Source organism: Oryx dammah, unplaced genomic scaffold (assembly GCF_014754425.2).
Source record: "Oryx dammah isolate SB20612 unplaced genomic scaffold, SCBI_Odam_1.1 HiC_scaffold_27, whole genome shotgun sequence".
NCBI lineage: Eukaryota > Metazoa > Chordata > Mammalia > Artiodactyla > Bovidae > Oryx > Oryx dammah.
The window spans coordinates 115,274,131-115,296,095 of record NW_024070211.1 but is presented as its reverse complement, the minus strand read 5'-3'; the positions used below and the strand labels follow the sequence as shown (position 1 = coordinate 115,296,095).

Here is a 21,965-nt window from a genome sequence, read left to right as displayed (position 1 = left end):
AAATAGATCGCCAGTCCAGGTTCGATGCTTGAGACAGGGTGCTCGGGGCTGGTGCACTGGGATGACCCAGAGGGATGGGATGGGGAGGGAGGTGGGAGGGAGGGTCAGGATGGGGAATACATGTACACCCATGGCTGATTTATGTCAATGTATGGCAAAAACCACCAAAATATTGTAAAGTAATTAGCCTCCAACTAAAATTAATTAATTAATTTAACTTAAAGAAAAATTGGCATCTCTAAGTAAGTATCACATTAAAAAGTAATATTTTCATTTTATAAATACTAATAACTGGTGAAATTATCAGAGATGACAATCTCCAAATAGTAATAAAGTCTACTTAAAATGCTAGAGGATGAAACTCTGTCAGACCTAGTTCAAACAGAGTTCGCACTAACAGCAGGCTTCTTCATGGTCCTTTTCAATAGATTCACTCCTCTGCAGCTCAGACAGACTGAGGGTAATGGATGAGGTGCACTGCACCAACAAAAGCTTCATCTGCATCCATAGGATAACATTACAAAGGAAATGCAGGCCTTTTGGAATACAACTCAGCAAATGAATTTAGAAGACATTTCCATTTACCAATATAAAAACACTGAATTCTGCATTCTTTTTTTTCTACTGCTTTATAAATCTTGCAAAAGAGAAAAAAAAATCTTATCTGCACAAGCATTAGATCACACTCTTTCTTTAACTTGGGATAAAATCTTTACAACTACTATACTGCTAGAAATAGTGCAGGTCCTCTGAGATAATATGATTACAGAATGAAAACTATTTGTGAATCAATGTCCAGACTGAAGAGTATTTTGGGGTGGTACATTTTGAGAGCAAAGTGTATTTCTCATTTCCAATATCCAGTTTGGAGTTCTTGGAACAAAGAGTTTATATATACCTCATCTTACTGCACTTTGCTTTATTGTGCTTTGCAAATATTGAGCGTTTTTACAAACTGAAGGTTTGCGGCAACCCTGCATTGACTAAGTATATTGGTGCCATTTTTCCAACAGCATTTGCTTACTTTATGTCTCTGTATCATATTTTAGTAATTTTCACAATAATTCATTTTTACAATAACATTTTTATTATTATTCTGTTATAAAACTTTAAAGGATGAAGAGTTGCTGCTTATAGATGAACAAAGAAAGTGGTTTCTTGAAATGGAATGTACTCTTAGTGAAGATGTTGTGAAGACTGTTGAAATGACAATAAAGGAGTGAGAATATTACATAAACTTAGTTTATAAAAGAACACCAGGATTTGAGAAGACTGACTCCAGTTCTGAAAGAAGCTCTACTGTGGGGTAAAATGCTATCAAATAGCACTACATGCTACAGAGAAATCATTTGTGAAAGGAAGAGTCAATCAATTAGGGAAACTTCAGTGTTATCTTACTTTAAGAAACCGACACAGCCACCCCAGCCTTTAGCAACCACCACCCTGATCAGTTAGCAGCCATCAACATGGAGGAAAGATCCTCCACCAGCAAAAAGGTTTTGACTCATGGAAGGCTCAGACAATGGTTAGCATTTTTTTCAGCAATAAAGTATTTCTAATTGAAATATGTATATTGTTTCTCTTAGCCACAATGCTATTATACGATTAACAGACTACAGTATAATGTAGGCATTTTTTAAAAATCTAGGTACAAACTGGACTATCACTGCAATTCTATCAATGCAGAGTATTAACAGAGGAGGGAAAAAAAAAACCACTTACCAGATGGAGACATATATTCTGCATTTGCCCTGCAGACCACTTTGATAGGCAGATTACACATTTGCAAAAAGGCCTGTCAATCAAAAGAAATCTATAGTAAGTCTAATGAAAGTATATGCATATTAGAACACAACATTTTATTTCTTTTCTAAACTTAAGTAAAGCTCAGGAAAAGGAAAAGAATAAATCAATTTAAAGTGAAAGATTTGTACTCTAAAACAAAAATAAAATGTCATTTCAATACTAACGGATCAATACATATGACTCAGACTCAAGTAAACGTATGAAGCTTAAAGCATTTATATACTCAAATGTAAGTTATCCACATTTTACTGCATTAGTTAAGTCAGCAATACTGTGTATTTCTTTAATTTTCTACAACAGATAACTAAAAGTCCAAACTTTATAAGTTATTACTTAATTCCACTACTCTCTTAGGATTCTTATCTTCGTCTTAGGCGGAAACTCTCAAACTGTTTTTACTACTTCAAATTTCTCTCCAACAATACTCAATATCCTAACATGCAGCTTTTATGCTCACTAATTCACTTTTTAAAGACAGAGAATTGTTTATTTTTACTTTGTTTATAGCAACAAAAATTTTACAAGGGACTTTATTTTCTTGGGCTTCAAAATCACTGTGGATAGTGACTGCCGCCATGAATGTAAAAGGTGCTTGCTCCTTGGAAGAAAAGTTATGACAAACCCAGACAGTGTATTAAAAAGCAGAGACATCACTTTGCAGACAAAGGTCCATAAAGTCAAAGCTATGATTTTTCCAGTAGTCATGTACGGATGTGAGAGCTGGATCATAAAGAAGGCTGAGCACCAAAGAATTGATGCCTTTGAACTGTGGTTGTGGAGAAGACTCTTGAGAGTCCCTTAGACTGCAAGGAGATCAAACCAGTCAATCCTAAGGGCAATCAAGCCTGAATACTCATTGCAAGGACTGATGCTGAAACTGACATCGACTCAGTGGACATGAGTCTGAGCAAACTCCAGGAGACAGTGAAGGACAGGGAAGCCTGGCGTGCTGCAGTCCATGGGGTCGCAAGGAGCAGGAGACGTGACGGAGCAACTGAACAACAAAAATAGCCACAAAAACTTTATAAGCAACTTAACTGTCTAACAATAGGGAACGGGTAAATCATTTACGGTAAATGCAAACCACATAATGCTATACAATTTTTTAAGTCATTAATTATATTTTCACACAAGGCTGTGTGAAATAACAACTTTATTTCCAAAGCTTCCTTACAACTGGGTGTGACCAGTGTCTAAATTCTGGCTCATGGGACTTAAAGTTTGGGCAACTGCTTGTGAAGTGTCTTTAAAAAGAAGAGATATGACCGCTCCTCTTTTTCCTCCACGCTGACTAGAATGTGAAAAGGCTGATTATATAGCTACAGTAGCCAAAGCTGAGTGTTGAAGGTGGCAAAGCAACAATTAGAGTAAAGAAGCTTAAGTCTTTGAAAATCATGCAGTCACCAAACCTGGATTAGTTGTATTAAAAAAGAGAGAGAGAAAGAGAAAGAAAGAAAGAATCCTCTTTTTTAAGCCATTGCTATTTTGGGTTTTCCAAAACTAACAGCCAAACCTAATCCTACCTAATTGACCAACAATAACTGTTTCCAGGTTTAAAGAACAACTCATCCAACCATAGACTCTCTATGTCTGTGTAAGTATACATTAACAGTCCTCTAAAAACTATAACCTACGCTCCCAATTTATAACAACAATAGTGAGTTTCTTGGTTAATCCACAAGTATGGACTGCAGGCAGTGGTTCTCAAGCTTCAGTGTGTATCAGAATCATGCGGAAGGCTTGTTAAAACACAGACTGCTAAGAAAAGAATTAAAATAAGTATAAAGAGATCTTTAGAGAAGACTGAGAAGAAAAGGGAGAAAGGAATTAAGAAGGATCAACTCTCTTCATTGCATATGTATCTGTACCCAATGATAAGAAAAAAGTTGAGCTCATTAAACCATATATAGCAGGAAAAAACAGTGTAAATAGGCTGAAATGACAAGAACCAGGTAATAACTGATATACAAGTAACAGAAGATAAAAAGTAATGAATTAAGAGCATAGGTGGAAGCATCTTTCCCCCCCCCCCAGGAAACAGGACACTTTTTCAGTGTACTTGCAAGGGGTGGTCAGAATCAGTGATGATGACTATAAGCTGATAAGTGAGGATGGAAAAATGAGGGAGTGCCACATTCTGTGAAATGGGAGGAGAAACTATCTGAGAATGAAGGAAGCAGAGGGGTTTTAGGCTTCAGAAGAACAAAAGGAATTGGAAAGAACCGCTTGAAGTATCTTCTTGAAGATCATAATAAATATTCAGTTGTTACTTAAGTCATGAAACTGAGACTTGCTCAGTCATGTCCGACTCCTTGCAACTCCATGGACTATACAGCTCACGGAGTTCTCCAGGCCAGAATACTGGAGTGGGTAGCCTTTCCCTTCTCCAAGGGATCTCCTCAACCCAGGTATCGAACCCAGGTCTCCCACACTGCAGGCAGATTCTTTACCAGCTGAGCCACAAGCCACAGTCATAATACTATATAAAATAGCAAACACAATATATTTTGCTAACCTCCATGTATTATACTGGTAACTATACTAATCATTATTCCAAAAAGCTCTGTTTCACTAAAAAAGGTTAAGCAAAATTTTAATGCTCTACAATGAAAGCCATGTTTTCAGCCTTATAAAATTTTTACTTCTTTACTAAAAAAAAACTGACTTAATTTTGACCAATTTAACAATATTCAACTTACCACAGACCTCAACTGATGCCACAATTCTACTTAGCCAAAGATTAATGTTATAGCATTCACTGCAATTATTCTTCATCCCTGATTCAGAAGAAATTTTCTGAATTAATCTGAATTAATCATAAAGACATCTGAGGTCTCAAACACAGTATTTTCATCCAAACATTAAAAATGCAAAACAAAACATTACCATGGTTGTCTTTAAGAATATAGAAACTCTAAATCCAAACCAGACTTTGATTTCCCCTTTCTCTTGTAGGCTAGGAGAAAAATCTCTGAGGTTTCAAAACAGTACTTTCACCTTTCACTTGCATTTTCAATCTCTTATCTGCACCTCAAATACTCCAAATAAAACAAGCATGATACACCAACCTAAAACACATTTTATTTTCAATTCTGAAATAGCAATCTGGATATTTTTATTCTTATGTAAATCCAAAGAAAAATGTAGTTCCAATAATAATAAAGAAAGTCAGGATAACTCAGTCAACTCCTATTCCTCTGTTGGATACATTATTCCAAACTAATTCAAGTGACTGATAACATAAAATAACTTAAATCAAAAAGTTAGCACATCCTATAAGAACAATGACTTATAACTGTGCTGTCTAATATGGAAGCCACTAGCCACCTGTGGCTATTTAACATAAATTTAAATTGACAAAAGTTGAAAAGTCTATTTCAGCTCCTCAATTGTACTAGCCATTTCATGTACTCAACAGCCACATGTGGCTAGTGGCTATCACATTTATTGAACAGTATAAATAACAGAACATTTCCATCATCACAGAAAGTTCTATTGGACAGCATGGGTCTACTGCAATGGCAATCAGTGCATAAAAGACATCTAAGCAAAAGAGGCTGACATCATCTGAAAGAGATTAGGCTAAATATTATAAAAACAGCCTGCATAGTATTACAGTGTCCACAAATCCTGCAAGTGATCAATCACCTTTTGATGACAGTGACACATTAAATACCATAATATTTTCAATTTCAGAAAGACCTAGTACAGGGTTTACTCATTTGCTGAGCAATCCGTATTGACAAAATGGTCAGGTAAGTTTATTAAAAAGTGAAAACTAAGACTTTAGAATTAATAAATTAAATAAAACCACAGCTATTAAATGTATTAATTCTTTGAATATATTACTGAGTGTCTAAACACGTGACATGGTAGGAATTTTTTAACACACACACACAGAACATAATACCCAGCACCTAACTGCTGAGACCCTGAAATTTAATAAACTTGATGGAGTTTCAACATATTGAATGAATTAATTAAATTCATAGCACACAAAAAAATTCATTGAAGGGGTAGAGTGTTGGTATATATTTTTTTTATTTCTGAAAAAAACTCAAAGGAAAAAGTAACACTAGCTCATCGACAACCAGTTAAATATGAAGGATTGAACTTCTATATTTATCTCTGCAACCTTTCAAAAAAATCCAATGAAATAACAGTGAAGAAACAGAAAGCATATAAACTCAGAAAAACACAAAGAATGGAAGAGGAGACCTAAGCAGACCAGAGGTGTCAGCCCGTTTTTGTAAGAAGAAAAGCAGACTTCGCAGGGCAGGGGAAGCTGAAACCTAAGCACAAAGAGGAGAAAAACAATCCATCTGCATCACAGAAACTAGAAGACTCCAAAACTGGAGACCAAGTACCACAGCAGGCAGAGGCGAGATAAAGCAGTAAAAACAGGAGACCTGCATGAAAGTCATCAGACAACCGGCCCATCCCCAACCTGGCAAAATTCACAGGTTCATCCTCCGGAAGAACCAAACCTGATGGCCCTGATGGAGAGCAACAGTGAAAAGAAAGGGAAGGGAAAGTATGTACGCTGAAGCGTCACTCTCTCTCTAAGCTCCCAAACACTGGCAGCCAAATTTAGTCCTTACAGACTCTCTCTCCATAGAAAACGCCTGCCAATACTGATGGGTAGGTGGCCATTTAAGGTAATGGCCAAAAAAATAGTAGCAAACTGTGCAATCAGTCTATAGTGAAGCCCACATGTCAAAAATCCCCTATCAGCCTTTTTAGTGCCTCAGTCTTAAATATAAATTGTTAGCAGAGATCAAGAGATATTTGAGAATAGCCTCAAACATACAGAGCCAAAACAAACTACAAAAAAAGGAGGGGAGAGGAAACAGAAAAGGCAGAAAGCAGAGAGCAACTTCAAAGAAAATTTATAATGGTTAATATTTATTGAGCACTTACTATGTCCCAGGTACTTATGTAAAAGCTCTACTCTATGGGGTGGATTAAAAAAAAAAAAATCCCTATTTTAAGATAAGAAAACAGAAGTACAGAGAGATTAAGGAATCTACTTAAGGCATATAGGTAGAAAGGAAAGGAGGGAGGGAAGGAAGAAAGAAGAAAAAAAGGAAAAAGAAAAAAGGAAACAAAGAAAAGGGGGGAAAAAGAAAAAAACCAAAGCATACAAGGGACTGAGATGACAATGAATATCTTAATAGCAATTCCAAATGTTAGAAGATGACAAAACGCCTTCCAAATTCTAAAGGAAAATCTTGCCAACCTAAAATTCTCCACATGGCTAAGGTATCAATTGAGTGTGGATAGAATAAGAACAACACAATACAAGCAAGGTCATTAAAAAGCCAAAATAAAAATAATAAACCAAGAAAAAACAAGCACAGAATGCAGAAAATTAGGGGATCCAACATTTAAAAAAAGGAAAAGAGAATTCCCTGAATGATAATGAACAGCAGTCATAGGATTACATTTCTGAAAGCCTACCAAGAAAGGAACCATTCCATTTAAAGTACAAAGGTAATATTTCCAAGAAATAAATAAATGACATGATGTGTTTGACTACTGTGAGGGAAAGTTTTATAGTTCAGAGTATAAAAGAGAAAATTACCCAAATGAATTAGATAAAGCAATTATTTACTCAAAGAAAAAAAAAATCATATAGAAAGAATATGTCCGTTGTACACCAAGCCACTCAGCTAGGATCAATATTTACATTCTAATTATAATATAAACACTGAATATTAATTTAACCCCAAAGTTAGAGAACTATTGGGAAGATGAGAGAGAGTTGTAAAAGGGAAATTAAATTTCACAGTGAAATTCAATACATAAATTTAAATTAAAAGATGAAATAGGAACATGTCAGAGAATGTTTAACAGGAGGATTCCTACACGATGTTTCTCATAAATCCTCTGTTCCTTATCAGTTTCTGTTGCCAAAACAGCAAGAGGAACAGCAAGCCGCTCCCAGGACTGAGGTCATAGGATGAGACAGGCTTGAATCTCCATCAGTAAACATTCTCCTTATGACAAAGCTGCTGAGTCTCGATCCTCTTTCTTGAGATATGGATTGTCTCCTGACCTTGTAACCATTATTAATCCCTTGTTCCCTTGGTAACGGTTTCTCATCCTTATCACTGTCGAAAGAAATTTCTTGTACAACAGCCTATATATACTCACGGAAACGTCATTAAAGCACCTTTGCTCCATCAGAGCTGGGGTCCCCGTGTCTTTTTTCTTTCTTTCTTTCTTTCTTTCTTTCTCTCTCTCTCTCTCTCTCCCCCTCTCTCCCTCCCGCTCTTTCACTTTCTTATTGTTGACTCCAGACCAACAGGTTCCGATCCATTAAAGGACCCCAAGAAGTGGCGCCCGAACAGGGACAGATAAAAACTATTCAAAAAGGGACTGCCCTAAGAAGGCTAATAAAAAACCCTACAAAAATCTGCCCTCGCTGCCATAGAGGAACGCATTGGGCCAAAGACTGTAAATCTAAATTTGATATTGAAAGAAAACCTATTCCAGGAAACTCCAAGCAGCGGGGCCCCTAGGTCTGCTTCAACAAAAACCAGGGGCAAATTCTATCTTTTCCCTCAAACCCTCAACATCCAGCAGTGCTGCTGTCAATATACCAGCCCTAAATGATTTTTTCCTTTACCCTCAAGCAGTCCCTTCTAAAATACCAACTGGACTTTTTGGACCCCTGCCCCCACAAACCTTCGGTCTTTTACTTGGCCAATCTAGTTTGACTTCTAAAGGAATTACTGGTCACCCTGGAATAATTGATTCAAATTGTAAAGGAGAGATTCAAATTATGATGTCATCTCAGATTCTATGACAATTCAAAAAGGAGGGCAAATTTGCTCAATTACTTCTTTTACTTCTTATTAACTCCTCTAGTAATGTATGGACAGGCAGATTCAGCAGTACAGACCAAAAACAATTCTTATGGACATCATTGGTATCTGAATATGCCCGATCAAATACAAATATCAAAATTAATGGTAAAAGATTTGCTGGTCTCCTCGACACTGGATCTAATATTAATATTACTATTATTTCCAAACACTATGGCCCAAATCCTGGCCTATACAAAAAAAATCTCTTGCCAAATTGCAGGAATTTCTCAAAGTACAAGAAATTGATCAAAATGTTCAAATCTACCCATGTGAAGGACCAAAAGGCCAGCCTGCAACATTAAGACCTTATGTGATAGATGCACCCCTTAATCTAATAGGAAGGGACTTACTTATGCAATAGAAAACTCAGATATACATTTCACATTTTTCCTAAGGGCCACTGCTCATTTAACAAACAAAGCAATTATTAAAATAACTTGGAAGAATGACGAGTCTATTTGGACAGAAAATTTATAGGCTTACGAAAGAAAAATTATAGGCTACTGAAGAACTTATAGACACAATTAGAATTAAAACATATTGAGGAATCTTGCTCTCCTTGGAACTCTCCTATTTTTGTTATAAAAAAGAAATCTAACAAATGGCATCTCTTAACAGACCTTAGAAAAGTTAATCCATCTATGAAACCTATGGGTGCATTACAACCAGGGATCCCATCACCTACTACTATTCCTCAAAATTGGTACATTATTATTAATGATTTACAAGATTGCTTTTTTTAATATACCTTTATACCCTTTACACCGAGAGAGATTCACTTTCTCTCTCCCTTATTCTAATCATATCAGGCCTCATAAAAGATTTCAATAGACTGTGTTACTCAAGGTATGCTTAACAGTCCTACTACTTGTCAAAATTTTGTAGCCAAGGCTTTACATCCAATGTGACAGCAATTCCCTCATGCATATATCATTAATAATATACTGTAACTACAAAAAGGAGAAATGATATTTTTGACACTGAATGGCCATGATATTCTTTAGACTCCAGAGAAAACTGATTAAAATAAAATCTTTTTTGAAATTGCAAAACGAGATCTTCTTACACGTGCAGTTAGGAAAAGGTTAACTTGTTAAAATACTTTTTTGGAGCTCCCAATTCTGCCTGGGAAACAAAAACAGGCCTAAGAAAAAAACCTAAAGTTAACTCTTATCATGTGCTTGGGATACACAGCCCACTCTATCTGGGACTCCAGCCATACACAAATTGGTGGAACTCAGAAAAAATATATATATATATATAGATATATATATAAAAGATATTTTAAATTTCAAGCAGAAACCTATATCTGTCTATCTAAAATGATCTATGTCTCAATGTATGTCTTTGCTTTTGGATAATATGAAGTTAATGAGCTCTATTGATAAATACAAGTTCACATGCACTGAAAAATATCCAATACTAAACATAATGTTTATTTAAATATAATTTAAATATAATTGTTTGCTAATTAACTCATGTCTTAAATCATCAACATTATATAATACTTTTATTGTGCCTCAGTTCAGTTCAGTTCAGTTGCTCAGTAGTGTCCGACTCTTTGCGACCCCATGAATCGCAGCACACCAGGCCTCCCTGTTCATCACCAACTCCTGGAGTTCACTCAAACTCACGTCCACCGAGTCGGTGATGCCATCCAGCTATCTCTTCCTCGGTCGTCCCCTTCTTCTCCTGCCCCCAATCCCTCCCAGCATCAGAGTCTTTGTCAATGAGTCAACTCTTCACATGAGGTGGCCCAAGTACTGGAGTTTTAGTTTTAATATCATTCCTTCCAAGGAACACTCAGGGCTGATCTCCTTTAGAATGGACTGGTTGGATCTCCTTGCAGTCCAAGGGACTCTCAAGAGTCTTCTCCAACACCACGGTTGAAAAGCATCATTCTTCGGCACTCAGCTTTCTTCACAGTCCAACTCTCACATCCACACATGACCACTGGAAAAACCATAGCCTTGACTAGACGGACCTTTGTTGGCAAAATAATGTCTCTGCTTTTCAATATGCTGTCTAGGTTGGTCATAACTTTCCTTCCAAGGACTAAGCATCTTTTAATTTCATGGCTGCAGTCACCATCTGAGTGATTTTGGAGCCCAAAAAGATAAAGTCTGACACTGTTTCCACTGTTTCCCCATCTATTTCCCATGAAGTGATGAGACCAGATGCCATGATCTTCGTTTTCTGAATGTTGAGCTTTAAGCCAACTTTTTCACTCTCCTCTTTCACTTTCATCAAGAGGCTTTTTAGTTCCTCTTCACTTTCTGCCATAAGGGTGGTGTCATCTGCATATCTGAGGTTACTGATATTTCTCCCGGCAATCTTGATTCCAGCTTGTGCTTCTTCCAGCCCAGCGTTTCTCATAACGTGCTCTGCATAGAAGTTAAATTGACAATATACAGCCTTGACGTACTCCTTTTCCTATTTGGAACCAGTCTGTCGTTCCATGTCTAGTTCTAACTGTTGCTTCCTGACCTGCATACAGGTTTCTCAAGAGGCAGGTCAGGTGGTCTGGTATTCCCATCTCTTTCATAATTTTCCACAGTTTATTGTGATCCACACAGTCAAAGGCTCAGATTTAAGGTAAACTAAGTTTGTCAACAAAAAAGTAACTCATTTAATATATATATATATAAATATATAAATGAGATGAAAAGTTTTAGATATACTCTATTAAAAATAATTATATTTTTTAAAATGTCTATCTAAAATAATCTCTTAGGATCAGGGTAACTTAAATTTCTAGAATTGTACTAAACTAAATGATAAAAGTTTATTAAATAGCTAGGTTGTTTCCAAATAAACTAAGATTTTAAAACATTAATTACTGAATACTAACTTCCTCTTACAAAAAGTTTTTCTTACAGAAAAACTGAAGAGATATTAGACTATTAATAAATATATATATAAATATATATAATACATAATATAATATAATAAATATATTCACCAATCTATAAAATGCTAATATACAAGACACTTCATAGTTGCTAAAGAAAAGTAAGATATATGCTTTTAATAAAAAGACATAAGAAATAGCAAATAAAATGATGAATGCTATGCTAAGTCGCTTCAGTTGTGTCCGACTCTGTACAACCCCATAGACGGCAGCCCACCAGGCTCCCCCGTCCCTGGGATTCTCCAGCCAAGAACACTGGCGTGGGTTGCCATTTCCTTCTCCAATGCATGAAAGTGAATGATGAATACAAAAATATAAAAAAGGTTTATGACAAATGAAAGAGAATTTTATGGCAAATCGATGTAACTCACTGCCCTGAACTTTCTTCCTCTTCCTTCTTACATGTCTCTATCAATACAAATTCTTCTTTTATATGGGCCACACCTCTCCAAGGTAAAACTACACAGTATGTTATAACCCACCTGTTAGCTCACTTTGCAATAATGAGAACACCTAATTCTATAAAAATAGACAATGGCCCTGCCTATATTTCTAAGCACTTCAAACAATTTTTACATTCATTCTCTATTAAACAGATTAAAGACATTCCTTACAATCCACAAACACAAGACATAATTAAACAAACACATTACACACTGAAACTACAAATAAAAACTTAAATAAGGGAGAATACACAGGAACACGTTTATCTTCCTTATCCAGAGCAGACTGTACTAGATTCCAATGCAGTATATTCTTTAAGCCTGTAACTATTGTCAATATAGCTTCATTTGTTTTAAATTTTTTAAACTTACCGGAAGATATTTTGACAAAAGCAGAAAAACATTTGGAGACATTGAAGGATACCTCCCTTCCTTTGCCCATTTGGTATCAAGACAGGTTAACTAATCAATGGAAATCAAGGAAACTAATCTTACAGGGAAAAGGGTATGCTTATATTTCTCTAGATGGATCCAACGAACTCACATGCCTTCCTCTTCAGAAGATTCAACCTAAGGGGGCCCCCAGCATTCAAACTAGAGATGAAACAACAAAAACCCCAAGAGGAAGAAATTCCAATACAAGCCATGGCGGCTTTAAGAATTTCCAAAAAACGCTGCACTCGACGTCATAGACCTTATGATCTCCCTACTTGGGGACAGATAAAAACCCTTACTAATCAAGCTGAAAATCTGATTTCTCAACAGGGAATGCCTCAGAATCCTGAAAATATTTTTTCGCTATGCTTGCTTTGCTTGCTTTTGCTTTCCCCACTCAGACTGACTTGACTGATCAAACTTATTGGGCTTATATACCTCACCCCTACCCCCTTTTATTGTAGGTTATAGAATGGACAGATATAAGACCAATCATATCCACTAATGACTCAATATATATGCCCCCTCCTTGGAGCTTGGAGGGGCCCTCTCATTTTGAGGAAGAAAGAAGACTAACATTTCGCTAGGCTATGAAATCCTTCCTTTATGTATGGGCCCAACAAAATTATGTATTAATTTAATCGACAAACATGGGCTTTCGTCCTGCCTCCAAAAAGGAATGTCCACCCATTGCTTGGACTGTTTACTGCCCTGTCCTTTTATAAAAACCATGTCAATACTACCAAAACTCTAGGAAAAGGACAAAAGTTAAAATGTAAGAGGTTTACTTATGAAAGCTTTAAATATACTCCTGTTTATTGAGATAAATGTCAAGCTAAATCAGGGAAATTAATGTTTATGGTCAATTACACCACTGTTGATTGGGGATCCATGGTATGTGGGTTTCTAACTGCTCAAATGATATTAACAGCACTATGTGTGATTATGCTACTCAAGTAGCATCAGTTCAGTTCAGTCGCTCAGTTGTATCCGAGTCTTTGTGACCCCATGAGTCACAGCATGCCAGGCCTCCCTGTCCATCACCAACTCCCAGAGTTTACTCAAACTCACGTCCATCGAGTCGGTGATGCCATCCAGCCATCTCATCTCGGTTGTCCCCTTCTCCTCCTGCCCCCAATCCCTCCCAGCATCAGGGTCTTTGTCAATGAGTCAACTCTTCGCATGAGGTGGCCAAAGTACTGGAGTTTCAGCTTTAGTATCAGTCCTTCCAATGAACACCCAGGACCGATTTCCTTTAGAATGGACTGGTTGGATCTCCTTGCAGTCCAAGGGACTCTCAACAGTCTTCTCCAACACCACGGTTCAAATGCATCAATTCTTCGGCACTCAGCTTTCTTCACAGTCCAACTCTCACATCCATCACATACATGGAAAAACCACAGCTTTGACTAGACGGACCTTTGTTGGCAAAGTAATGTCTCTGCTTTTCAATATGCTATCTAGGTTGGTCATAACTTTTCTTCCAAGGAGTAAGCGTCTTTTAATTTCACAGCTGCAGTCAACATCTGCAGTGATTTTGGAGCCCAAAACGATAAAGTCTGACACTGTTTCCACTGTCTCCCCATCTATTTGCCATGAAGTGATGGGACCAGATGCCATGATCTTCGTTTTCTGAATGTTGGGCTTTAAGACAACTTTTTCACTCTCTTTTTGACTTTCATCAAAAGACTCTTTAGTTCCTCTTTACTTTCTGCCATAAGAGTGGTGTCATCTGCATATCTGAGGTTATTGATATTTCTCCTGGCAATCTTGATTCCAGCTTGTGTTTCCTCCAGCCCAGCATTTCTCATGATGTACTCTACATATCAGTTAAATAAGCACAGTGACAATATACAGCCTTGACATACTCCTTTTCCTCTTTGGAACCAGTCTGTTGTTCCATATCCAGTTCTGTTGCTTCCTGACCTGCATACACGTTTCTCAAAAGGCAGGTCAAGTAGCATAGAAGGTTACTAACACTACAACAGACTGGTTCCAAAGAGGAAAAGGAGTATGTCAAGGCTGTATATTGTCACTGTGCTTATTTAACATATATGCAGAGTACATCATGAGAAACGCTGGACTGGAAGAAGCACAAGCTGGAATCAAGATTGCCGGGAGAAATATCAATAACCTCAGGTATACAGATGACACCACCCTTATGGCAGAAAGTGAAGAGGAACTAAAGAGCCTCTTGATGAAAGTTAAAGAGGAAAGTGAAAAAGTTGGCTTAAAGCTCAACATTCAGAAAACGAAGATCATGGCATCTGGTCCCATCACCTCATGGGAAATAGATGGGGAAACAGTGGAAACAGTGGCAGACTTTATTTTTGGGGGCTCCAAAATCATTGCAGATGATGACAGCAGCCATGAAATTAAAAGACGCTTACTCCTTGGAAGAAAAGTTATGACCAACCTAGATAGCATATTGAAAAGCAGAGACATTACTTTGCCAACAAAGGTCCATCTAGTCAAGGCTATGGTTTTTCCTGTGGTCATGTATGGATGTGAGAGTTGGACTGTGAAGAAACCTGAGCACCGAAGAATTGATGCTTTTGAACTGTGGTGTTGGAGAAGACTCTTGAGAGTCCCTTGGACTGCAAGGACATCCAACCAGTCCATTCTGAAGGAGATCAGCCCTGGGATTTCTTTGGAAGGAATGATGCTGAAGCTGAAACTCCAGTACTTTGGCCACCTGATGTGAAGAGTTGACTCATTGGAAAAGACCCTGATGCTGGGAGGGATTGGGGGCAGGAGGAGAAGGGGACGACCAAGGATGAGATGGCTGGATGGCATCACCAACTCAATGGACGTGAGTTTGAGTGAACTCTGGGAGTTGATGATGGACAGGGAAGCCTGGCGTGCTACAATTCATAGGGTTGCTGAGAGTCAGACACGACTGAGCGACTGACCTCAACTGAACTGAACAGTACAATGGAGCGTTACCATGACAAAGGGCTTCTTGGGTGGCTTGATGTTGGGTGGCTTACTGGGTGGCCTCGTCCTGGAATCATCCTTGATAAACAGATTGGGCCTGAACAATGGGACATCTGGAAACTTGCTGCGAGCACGAAGAACTTGGGACTTGGACTGGACATTGCACAGGGACCAATCATAGTCACAGAAGCTATTTCTTTCATTATAGAAAGAAACTCTTTCTTTCTTTTGTTATAATCAATCATATTTCATACAAGCTTGTGTTCCCCTTCCTTTTGTTCTAGCTATAGGAAGTTTACAATTCAATAAGACTTTACGTTCTGTAACCTGTATAAATTGCAAATTATATACTTGTCTAAACTCTTCCGTTTCCTTAAGAAATGAATCCCTTTTGATTCTTTGTTTTGTTTTGTTTTGTTTTTAAACAAGGACTTTCGTTTAATTTTCTCTGGGTATTTGTAAAACACTTAGGGCCAACATAGGAAAAAATAAAATAAAATACAGCCTCCTGTGAAAAAATTACACTTACAAAAGAAAAGCCTGAGAGGGATTAGTGCCTTAGCCCCTCGGAGCTATAGCAACTCTGATTGGTCCAAGGAAGTGAATAGATATTGGGAGGCTACAATAGGAGGAAAAACAATGAGAAATCACTGAGGGAGAGGGCCTCGAAGTGGGCCTCGAGGGGGCACTGGAGGTCAGGGAGTGGGTCTGGGTGGAGGGAGGGGCCCCCGCTGGTAGCCATAGGGTGGAGGTCGTGGAGGGCCAGTGTATCCATGAGGAGGCATCAGTGGAGGAGGTCCACGCATACCATGCGGAGGCATAGGACCTGGGTGACCCATAGGAGAGCCAAATGGAGGCCCTCGAGGGGGCATGCCCATTGGAGGAGGTCCAGGATGAGGCATTCCAGGTGGTGGTCAGGGTGGTGGCTGCCCCCCAGAGCCAGGCGGCCCAGCATGGGGGTGCCCTAAGCCATGAGGGCCATGGTGGGCCAGCTGCATCTGAGACATCCCTGGATGGGGCATCCCACCCGGTGGGAATGGGTGAGGATGTGAGTGTCCGTGTCCAGGATGTCCAGCCCCTGGGGTTTCCGCTGATGGGGGGCCATGTCCTCCAGCCCCAGGAGGCATAGACGGTGGTGGCATGGCTGGGGGTATCCCAGGAGGAAGGGCTCCAGGAGGTGGTACTGGAGGTGGGAAGGAGCCAGGAGGAGGCATGCCTGGTGGAGGAAGCCCAGATCCCAATGATGATACCACAGGATTGGGAGCAGATGGTGGAGGGGGTGCATCTGCAAATAGCTGATGAGGGCGGTCAGCCTGGGAGAGCGGGTTCTGTGCTGCCAGAAGTCTTTCAGCGGCTGAGCCATGGCGCTCACCCTTGGAGTCCTTCTTGAATGCATAGGACACAGTGATTGGGCGGTTACAGAGGTACTGCCCATTCATGGCCTCAATCGCTGCATCCGAAGCATCAAATGAAGCAAAATTAATAAAGGCATAACCTTCGGAGTTGCCTGTGTCAGGGTCCCGCATAATCTTGGGGGTTTGTAAGATGACCCCAAAGGCGCTAAAAGTATCATAAAGCAACTTCTCATCAATCTCTGGGTCCAGGTTTCCAATAAAAATGTTGGCCCCCACATCCAGGTGTTTGTTGTGAGCTGATGCCTTGTTCACCCGTATTGGCTTCCCATAGAGTTTGATCATGTTCATGATCTTAATGGCATAGTCAGCATCTTCCTCACTCAAGAATTCCACAAAGCCATAGCCTTGGTGCTGACCAGTGACTCTATCTTTTGGCATGTGCGTGTTCACTACTGGTCCTGCCTGGAGAAATAGTTCCCACAGCAGTGGTTCGCTAACCTTCTCATCGAGGCCCCCCACGTACACAGTGGCATCCTGGTTTCGCTCGGAGATCGGCCCGGCCACCATGGCGAAAGCGCTCCCGCCGTCTCCAGGCCCCTTTTGATTCTTTGATCTCGACATAGTCTGTGATTACCAATAAATCTCCAGCGGCCCTGGAAAGAAGGTCCCATGGCTGGACCTGCTTCCTGGTTACTTATTAAATTCCTTCGGCGATCTAAACGATTCATTGGATGGGTGATTTTTGGCATTCTGGGATTAACAGCTATTTGCACCACTGCTGCCGTCACTGGCGTTGCTTTACAAACCTCAATTCAAACACAGAATTTGATCCAAAATTGGACTAAAGATGCTCTTACTATGTGGGCCACTCAGGCTCAGATAGATGAGGATATTCAAGATGAAATACAGGAACTAAAGACAGCCATCAAATGGGCTTGAGATCAATTAATAGATGTACAAAAACAGGTGATGCTAAAATGTGATTGGAATTCTACTCAATTTCGTGTTACTCCCGTTCAATTCAATGACAGCGCCTACAACTGGGAGCAAATCAAATTTCATTTACAAAACGTACATGACAATGCCTCATTATTACAAAAAGAAATCTTTGACACCTCTTCTAAAAATCTGTCCTCTTCCACTAATTTGAAAACTTTAGCTGAACAACTAGCTGATCAGTTTTCTGGGCTAGACCCACACGGATGGTTTCAAAGCATTACCCAGCATCGGGTCTGGAACTGTAATTTTGGTGATTGTCTTGACAATTATATTTGTCGCTTACTGTTGCTGAAGTAAAGCTGAAGCTCCAGTACTTTGGGCACCTCATGCAAAGAGTTGACTCATTGGAAAAGACTCTGATGCTGGGAGGGATTGGGGGCAGGAGGAGAAGGAGAAGACAGAGGATGAGATGGCTGGATGGCATCACTGACTTGATGGACGTGAGTCTGAGTGAACTCCGGGAGCTGGTGATGGACAGGGAGGCCTGGCGTGCTGCGATTCATGGGGTCACAAAGAGTCGGACACGACTGAGCGACTGAACTGAACTGTTGCCTTCATGCAAAAATTGTTAAAACTAAAGAAACTCAAAAAGTGAGAACACTTTTTACAAATATTATAAATAAATAAGGGGGAATTGTCAGGGAATGTTTAACAGAATTCCTACGTGCTGTTTCTCATAAATCCTCTGTTCCTTATCAGTTTCTGTTGCCAGAAACCAATGGAACGGCAAGCCGCTCCCAGGACTGAGGTCATAGGATGAGACAGGCTTGAATCTCCTGCAGTAAACATTCTCCTTACCACATAACTGCTTAGTCTCTTTCTTGAGATATGGATTGTCTCCTGACCTTGTGACCATTATTAATTCCTTGTTCCCTTGGTAGCAGCTGCTGTACGTTTTGTTTTCTGATCTTTATCATTGTCAAAAGAAATTTCTTGTACTCACAGAAACATCATTAAAGCACCTATGCTCCATCTGAGCTTGGGTCCCCATGTCTTTCTTTCTTTCCCTCTCTCTCTCTCTCCCTCTGGCTCTCTCTTTTACTTTCTTATTGTTGACTCCAGAACACCAGGTTCTGGTCCATTAAAGGACCCCAACAGGAAACACAAACATCTTTACTTTGAAATTATAGCAGTAAATACCCAAGAGAAAAAATGCAGCTAAAAGAACTGAAAGATGTTGTCTCTGGGTATCAGGATTTGGGGTAGGGTGGGACAGTATACATTTTTTGTGTGATAGGCCTCCCATACATTGCTGGTGGGAGTATAAATGAGTCACTTTGATCTGTTTAGTAATACTGACTACTAAGCAGATGCCTACTCTGCTACTGCTAAGTCACTTCAGTCATGTCTGACTCTGTGCGACCCCATAGACAGCAGCCCACCAGGATCCCCCATCCCTGGGATTCTCCAGGCAAGAGCACTGGAGTGGGTTATGCCTACTCTATCAGCCAACAATCCCCCTTTCCAGAAATATACCAAAAAGAAAGGAGGCAGAGAGCCACTAACATACAAGAATGCTCAGATACTTTATAAAAAAATAACTCAGGAATAAAATATACTTCATTTACATACAATTAAAATTAAGGCCAAGAGTCTAAAGAAATAAGGACAATCTGTTACCAATCAATTTGACCCTTACAAATATCTTAAATCCTATATTCAAAAGTTGCTATTGTAGATAACAATGCAACTGCTTTGATTATAAAACTAGCAGCTTAAATGTTGGGGAAAAACCTAACACACGCTGCAGATAAAAGAATGGCAATAGAGGACAGACTGGAGAAGGCAATGGCAACCCACTCCAGTAGTCTTGCCTGGAAAATCCCATGGACGGAGGATCCTGGTAGGCTGCAGTCCGTGGGGTCTCAAAGAGTCGGACACAACTGAGCGACTTCACTTTCACTTTTCACTTTCATGCATTGGAGAAGGAAATACAACCCACTCCAGTGTTCCTGCCTGGAGAATCCCAGGGACGGGGGAGCCTGGTGGGCTTCTGTCTATGGGGTCGCACAGGGTCGGACACGACTGAAGCGACTTAGCAGCAGCAGCAGCAGAGGACAGATTTGTGGTTGACAACAGGTTGGGGGCAAGGAGTGGGGTATTGATTAGGAGTTTGGGGTTAACAGATATAAACTATTATATACAGAATGGATAAACAATAAGGTCCTACTGTATAGCATAGGGAACTATATTCAATATCCTGTGATAAACCATAATGGAAAAAGAATATATAATATATACATATATACACATAACTGAATCATTCTGCTGTACAACAGAAATGAACACATTGTATATCAACTATGCCCTGCCTTCATGCTTAGCTGTGTCTGATTCTTTGCAACCCTTTGGACTGTAGCCAGTCAGGCTCCTCTGTCCATGGGGTTTTACAGGCAAGAATACTGGAGCAGGTTGCCATTTCCTTCTCCAAGGGATCTTCCTGACCCAGGGATAGAACCTGTGTCTCCTGTGTCTCCTGTACTGCAGGAAGACTCTTGACCCACTGAGCCACTGAGGAAGCCCATAAATCAACTACACTTCAATAAAATAATTTTTTTTTAAAAAGAGCATCAGGAATACAGACGGATTCTATAACAGCAACCCTTCAGTAACATGGTGGCAAGGCTTCTGGTAAGATAATTAAAAATACTCAGTTTATGAAATGGTGAAAAGGGCTCAACCCTGGTTGAATGGAAACACAGCCGCCCAACAACAGGCCCACCCTTGTTGCTGCATCTGCAGAGGGAAGATGCTCGCTCATTGAGATGCTGTCCTGATCATCATTTAAAGTACTCTGACTTGCTGTTGCTGACTCATAAGCCATCCCACTCTTATAACCGGGCTACTATCAGCACAATCCCACTCCTTTGTCACTGGTTAAGTGCCCAGCAGAACCCAATAGGTCCTAACAGAGTACAGATTTAAGAAGCAAGCTGTTTAAGTGGAAGACTAGAGTGTCTTAGAACAATGGGAACCTCTGCATTACTCTTTTAAGAGTCTATACAGAACCATAAGAGGTAACAGAGCAGAAGTCTCCCAGTGAGCCATCTCAGTGTAGAATCTTGACGCCTGTGTTAGTCTGAGAAAGTTTCTTTACCTCATAAGCTTCCCCATTTCTAAAAGGAAGACAGTTTATTAGGCAGATGAACTGAGGGGTTGGATGTGAAACACTTTACACACCAGCTGGCACACAGTATTTTAATAAATATATTATTATTAAAATTAGTAGTAATAATATTAGTATTAATAAATACTTATAGATCTATCTGTGGGAAAAAAAGACTTTTCAACCTTGGTGATTTCAAAAGAAAACTTTACCTATTAACATGTCCTTAAGAGAAAAGGGTAAATAAATAGTAATTATATACTGTAACTATTTATAATCAAAATAGAAAAACTGTATACTAAGATAAAAACCTCTAAGTAGATATTAAAAGAATAAATAGAATATAACCAAAAGCCTATACAATACATACTCGATTCAACAAAGCAAAAATAAGAATGAAGATATTTTAATACTGACATAAACTTCTACTTTACAAATAACTTTTCAAAGTCACACACGCTGATGAAACTGATAAAAGGCCTCCCCCTCCAGAACATTAGCTCCATTAGTACAAAATGACCATGTCTATCCTGTTCACTACTTTATCCTCAGCACACCATAGATTCTCAACAAACATTTGCTTAATAAATAAGACACAGATATCCATAAAAATAAAAACACACCCAAGTTCACAGAAAACTAGTAAGCTACAACACAGATTGGCATTTCATGATTTTATGGTACCAAAGCTCACTGCATTAAAAAGATCAATGTGATTCCTATTAAATTCAGAGGTATTTAAACAAGTAATGTTTTAGAAAAACAGTAACAGGAATTCAACTTTTTAAAAAATTAGCTATGCAGAAATCATCAGAAACTACACTTCAATACACACAAAAACTTTTAAACAGAGAAACTTTGTTACCAAAAACAAGAAATGCTACTGGGAGCACATATGAGACAGATCACATAAAAGAGGACCTTCCTAATTAACACAACTCTCACCTGAATACCACTCTTGGAGTATCTGACTCAAATTTAGATACATCCATACCTGACAGCTGTAGAAAAAAATCAAGTTCAGAAAGAAAGCAACAAAAAAGACGACCATAACAGGAAAAGGTATAAACTTTCCCTGTTAGAACTAAATATAAGTAAACG

At 39.0% G+C, this 21,965-nt stretch overlaps 2 protein-coding genes across 3 annotated transcripts in view; both read right to left on the bottom strand.

Annotated features, from left to right (window-relative positions):
• The window catches only part of MTX2 (metaxin 2), an 80,175-nt gene that overhangs the window by 13,625 nt on the left and 44,585 nt on the right, over positions 1-21,965 (bottom strand). For both annotated transcript variants that reach the window (XM_040228222.1, XM_040228223.1), the window contains exon 4: positions 1,723-1,795. In XM_040228222.1, coding sequence (XP_040084156.1) covers positions 1,723-1,795 — 73 coding nt within the window. The remainder of the gene's footprint in view (positions 1-1,722; positions 1,796-21,965) is intronic.
• Positions 15,822-17,348, bottom strand: LOC120854313 (splicing factor 3B subunit 4-like). Its single transcript, XM_040228221.1, has one exon. The coding sequence runs from the start codon at positions 17,324-17,326 to the stop codon at positions 16,319-16,321; it is 1,008 nt and encodes a 335-aa protein (XP_040084155.1). The 5' UTR covers positions 17,327-17,348; the 3' UTR covers positions 15,822-16,318.

What these genes read in the sequence shown, in the direction of transcription:
- LOC120854313 (XM_040228221.1), bottom strand. Translation starts at nt 17,326, where the DNA reads ATGGTGGCCGGGCCGATCTCCGAGCGAAACCAGGATGCCACTGTGTAC.